At 34.9% G+C, this 5,183-nt stretch overlaps 1 protein-coding gene across 8 annotated transcripts; it reads right to left on the bottom strand.

Annotated features, from left to right (window-relative positions):
- Window positions 1–932: 932 nt before the first annotated feature.
- Window positions 933–5,079, bottom strand: LOC110839637 (putative peptidyl-tRNA hydrolase PTRHD1). 8 transcript variants are annotated; one of them, XM_022084018.2, is made up of 3 exons: window positions 4,941–5,079; window positions 2,001–2,220; window positions 933–1,305 (listed from the first exon to the last, which is right to left on the bottom strand). In XM_022084018.2, the coding sequence occupies exons 2-3, from the start codon at window positions 2,187–2,189 to the stop codon at window positions 1,132–1,134; spliced, it is 363 nt and encodes a 120-aa protein (XP_021939710.1). In that variant the 5' UTR covers window positions 2,190–2,220; window positions 4,941–5,079; the 3' UTR covers window positions 933–1,131. The 8 variants fall into 8 exon arrangements, with proteins under 8 accessions (XP_021939710.1, XP_021939715.1, XP_021939709.1 ...); XM_022084023.2 differs by lacking the exon at window positions 4,941–5,079 and adding an exon at window positions 4,572–4,925; XM_022084017.2 differs by lacking the exon at window positions 4,941–5,079 and adding an exon at window positions 4,351–4,560.
- Between the last annotated feature and the right edge of the window lie 104 nt (window positions 5,080–5,183).

Here is a 5,183-nt window from a genome sequence, read left to right as displayed (position 1 = left end):
TTCTGATTAGTTTTGATGACTGCTTTTATCGTAATACATGTGTACCAGAGTAGTAGTCTTGGTATTTTGTGACACAAACACCCATGATACTTTACTCTGAAGTATACCTAATATGCCATGTGTCTCAATAAATCAATAACTGTAATGCAAAACTTCATAGTTAATTAGAAAGATTCATATGGTTTTATTTTCCACCAAAAATTTGTTAGCAGTTTGTGTGCATAAACTTTTGTAGATGCAAATGCAAGTTAAAATTGTTGGCAGATGTGCAGTTTTTGTGTATTGTGGAAACAAGAATCTAAAATTGTGTTCATGTAGTCCTAATGAGCTACTGGTTCTTCCATCTTCCTAGTGATTCATTAAATGTATTGGAATCATGTCATTCAAATCTCTCTTCTGTGAACTTTAGATAGTGGACCTTGGGAATTCTCGTTTTCTTAAAATTGTTTAGTTTTTGTATTTGTTCAGTCTACTTTTCATTATGTGTATTGTTTTTTAGGTTATTTCAGTAGAACATATCGGACCAATTTACAGAGATTGAGCTGCAATGCAATATCAACAGATAAGGTAGCTTTTTCCCTGAGCAAGTCATGTAAGCGTATCTTTCACATTCTGAAGGAAAGAAAGCAGCCTGTCATCAAGGATATGGTGCACACTTTCATTTAGTGCTACATGGAAGGACAATAAATTTTGACATTCTTCATATAGTACTCATTAAGTGAGATTTGGTATTGCATTAATGGAATGAAAATTCTATAAAATATAAGTAGGTATGATTTTGTTGCTTATAGCAACAAGAATTTTTTTATCCTGTCCTTCACTGATGATGTATGCTAAGATTCAGCACAGACTGTAGGAGGCTCCAGGAATGAGTGACAGTTATGCCACATTACAAAAACATACATTAGATGACTCAAGAGGTAAGAAGAATGTAACATTTTTCAAAATTTATTTACCTTAAATAATCACATTACAATACTTATGAAAAAAACAATGAAACTCAAATTCAAAGAAGACATCCATAGAAAATTAAATACAAACTAGTGGGCATTTTATTGTCCTTGAAACATACATGAATTACTTTCATGAGAATGTATTGTAACAGATTTAAATGAACTTGAATAATGTGAATTAACCTTTGAACAGTTTCAATTTCTTGAAGTACTTTTGCACCTCTTCCTTTGGATAAGGCTTCACTACAATACAGGTGGGAAAGTTTTCTGGCTGTTCTATCCACATTTTATGTAAGACATGGTGTTCTTTCAGTTTTAATTCTAAATTACATAAACTTGATTCATCTGGAACCTGTCAAAATAAAAATGAAACTGTAATTGTTTTGTTAATGATATCATCAAATGCTTCATTTCAAACTATAAATCTCTCTAGTCCAGCTTTCAGTAATGCCTAGTAAACCAGAAGTGAATAAATATCTTCTTTGAAAAGAGGATGGATGAGTCACATTTAGCCTAATCCAGTTAAGCCCACATCCATGGTGGTTATGCCTAGGAACACAATAAAAATGGCAGGTCCTTGTCAATGTGTCCTGCCTGCTCTCCCTCTCCCTAAAAACAATGACATATTGACTTGGATGCTGGGCAGTACAGGTAACTGAAAAATTCTTCTTTTGTAAATTATCAGCTTTGAAAACACATCAAAATGCAAAATTTAAGTAAACTTTTTAAAAATAGTAATGTCAGATGAAACAATATCCAAACAATGCCATAAAGGTTACATAATAAGCATTACAAAACTTTTAATACATATTTTCAGAACTTTAATACTAAAGTGAAATCACCTTTTGTCCTTTTATATTTAATGTTTGTGGGTACATGCTTGTAACTAGATATTGTATGATTTTCAACCCTTGAGTACAGAAAACAGTAGACTTTTATTATTTCCAATGCAGCGTAATGTTAATAAAACTGGTTAAACAGGAATGTTCTATACCATTTATAAAAGTGAAATTGAACAAGACAACCATTTTGTAAAAAAATACTTGCCTCCAGCACAACTTTGTGCATATTATCAAGGTCCTTCAGATACTCCTGTGTGTGAGGATCATTATGGTAGAGGTAAGTGACTGCACAGCATGCATGGCAAGCCTGAGCGATCACTGATCCCACAGGCCAGTTAAGAGTTTTCAACAAGTCTGCACGGACGACGACATATTGAATCAGCTGCCCTGCCATTTATTATGTACCTATATAGTACATTCATTTGCTGTAACATTATATTTAAACAAAGAAATCAGTTGTCTTTAATAATTATAATTGTTACAAATTATTATTATTATTGTTTTTGCCACCATTATATGCATACAAACTTTGAAAATAGTGTTCAAGCAAAAATATACATATAAATATATAAAGTATATTAATATTTATAAAACTTTTTTCCAATGGGGTTAGACTGCCACTTTGCCCACCACAAATCTTGGTGAATGATGCTATTCTGTTATCATCACTACTTATTACTATGACCACCTTTACTGCTACCACATAAGGTGTCACTAAAGATCCCAGACTTTCAACAATAAAACCACTAATCATGTACTGAAGGTGATCAAAAGTATGTACATACCTCAGTCCTTGTGAAATGGCAGTCCATCATGTGAAGTGCTGAATGTGGATAACCTTCAAGTCCATGCATAACTGGACAAAGTGCTCCAGACTTTTTGGAAATTGGGCTATCTCAAAAAATTTCTGGCTAACAGGATTTCCATATCTTTTTCCTGTGGGACCTACTGAAGGTAAAGGTCTACATGAACAAGCTTTGCATCATTGAGAGGTTCAAAGAAAACATTCACCAAGAGTCTGCAGTCATTCCTGAGGCCATGTAACTGCCAATTTGGAGCATCACATCCAGTTATACACAGATGCCAGGGTGTCCACTATCAATACCTCGTGTGATAATGTGCAGTTTCACAAGGACTGAAGTATGAACCTACAACATTTTATCATCAGTGCATAATGGTGATTTTATTGCTGAAAGTCTGGGGCATATAGCAATAAAATAATTCTGTATAATTAATACATGTCTATCATCTAATCCATCTCCATCATGACAGACACCACAATCTCAGACAGTAGTGACAACCTGTGTTCTGAGAAACCTGTGATTCCACATATGAATGTATAAAGAAAAACAATGTTATATTTAAACTGAAGTCTGTAGCTTATTAGGTTCAAAAATACTCCTTTATGATAGTTCTGGTTCAAAATTGTAATAAGCATGTTGTCAGTCACTGCATACATTTGTATTTTTACTTAGTTTTAAGTGTATAAGCAAGGATTACACAGTTATAACTACATTAGTATCTACAAATGATACAGTTCAGCAGGACCAGATAGCAAATTGCTCAGATCATGGAAGAACTGAAAATGACACCTACTAAAACAATATTAGCAGTCATGGCATTGTGTACTGTAAAATAAACCAATTAAATGCAAAGGAAAAGTGCAATGAACATAAGAATTTCTATTTGGACATCAGAATTTATTTTCCAATACAAAATCTCTTATGTTTCTCAACATGACATGAATAACACAGGAACTCCCTGAAACCATCCAGCGTTTCAAGAACAGTACAACTGTAAAATGTGCTCAACACTAAAAGATTTGTCACTGTGTGTGTATGTGTGAATATTTGAGGATATTTGTCACAACAGTCAATTCTGAGGCAATTTCAAATTAGGCAACTCCAAAGTCCAAAGCATAACTGTAAACCATTATACCGAATGGTCAATGAATAATACAGAAAAATCATGCACCTTATCCCTATATATATATATATGACAAGTCTGCCATACACGCATAACACACACAATGCAAAATAAAGTTAAGTTATGCAAGAATCCTAATTGATTTAGGTTATAATGTATTACGATCAGTGAATTTTAATACGAGATTGGAAAGGTGTACTCTTTGGAATACACTAACGATTCAAAGGTGTTCTTTAAGCGGCATTCCATGCACACATCGTTTAATGTCATCTCCATAGCTGAACATAGATATAACAATTAATTACATAAGCAACCGTACACTTACTACCATTGATATTTTTAAAACTCGCATGTTTTTCTTCAGAATTTATAGTAGTGATAAATTTAGACTTCTGCACATGTATGCCGGTCACAGAGGCCCCGTGGTCAAAAGGGTGAGCCTTCATCTTTCGGATAGTTAGCATGTGTTGTGCTATCCTTTGACGGGCTGTTCACTCTGCCGAACGTCTGCTTAGCAACCCCTCACATGTTAAACGGCCTCGAATGACTGATCACCCCAAGAATAAGTATATAAGAAAAGCATAGAATTGCAATAATTAATTATTACGCATAGTCAATAATTCACTCACGTCTTCCTATGGCTATTGACAGATGTCAAGACTGTCGGTTTATACAGCCACTGATATGTAGTTATAGTGCACTTCATGAAAATGATATATGGACTAAGTACTGAATCTCGCACAGTGCGCATTAGTTTTCTTCTGCTTTTTCAGTCAACGATAGTCCTTCGTTTGCAGTCTGTGACATAGATATATACAGTTGAGATGTGCACATATAGCTATCTATATACCTGCCTGCCACCTTCCGCATAGCTTACAGAGGCATATCATTTTGTCTCCTAGCCTCACTTTTCCTTCCTTCCTTCCTTTTCTGACGTTTATTTGTAGGCTATTTTCTTCTGTCTATTGGCCCAAGTCGTTAAATGATTCTTGGACTCTTGCAGAAACTATGACCATGTCATCTGCATTTGCGTACATTTTTGTCCTGTTGTCTCTGAATTGCATTTATTGCTTTGCTGGTCGCGATATTGAACACCATGGGGCTTAATGAATCACCTTGAAGTATCCTATGAGTTTGCCATATTTCTATTGACGTAGATCGATGTCGCTTATCTTTACGTGCTTGATTGTCATTAAGAATATATGGCAACACAACTTACCGCTGGACGACACAAACAAATCGCGAGACGGATGGAGCGTACATTTCGCACTCCTCATAGATTGCAGCATCCTTAGTTCACAGAAAGCTTGATAGATGACAGCCCGTACTCATATTACGTCTGATGGCTCAGAGCCAAAGAGGCATTCTTATTTTACTCAATCATTTCCTATTACCGTCCAGCTACCGAGACATACATTTAAATTCAAATAAACCGCCACCAACATTGTACTGTCTTTCTCTT

This window comes from Zootermopsis nevadensis, unplaced genomic scaffold (genome assembly GCF_977971745.1).
Source record: "Zootermopsis nevadensis isolate Lab colony 2312 unplaced genomic scaffold, Znev_1.0 Znev_ptg000030l, whole genome shotgun sequence".
Classification (NCBI taxonomy): domain Eukaryota; kingdom Metazoa; phylum Arthropoda; class Insecta; order Blattodea; family Termopsidae; genus Zootermopsis; species Zootermopsis nevadensis.
The sequence above is the reverse complement of the archived record's forward strand: the minus strand, read 5'-3'. Positions and strand labels throughout refer to the sequence as shown.

Excerpts from the sequence above, each read along its gene's own strand:
- LOC110839637 (XM_022084018.2), bottom strand. The coding sequence starts at position 2,189 with ATGGCAGGGCAGCTGATTCAATATGTCGTCGTCCGTGCAGACTTGTTG. Across the intron at positions 1,306-2,000 it reads TGCACAAAGTTGTGCTGGAG|GTTCCAGATGAATCAAGTTT; the intron begins GCAAGTATTTTT and ends TTATTTTGACAG.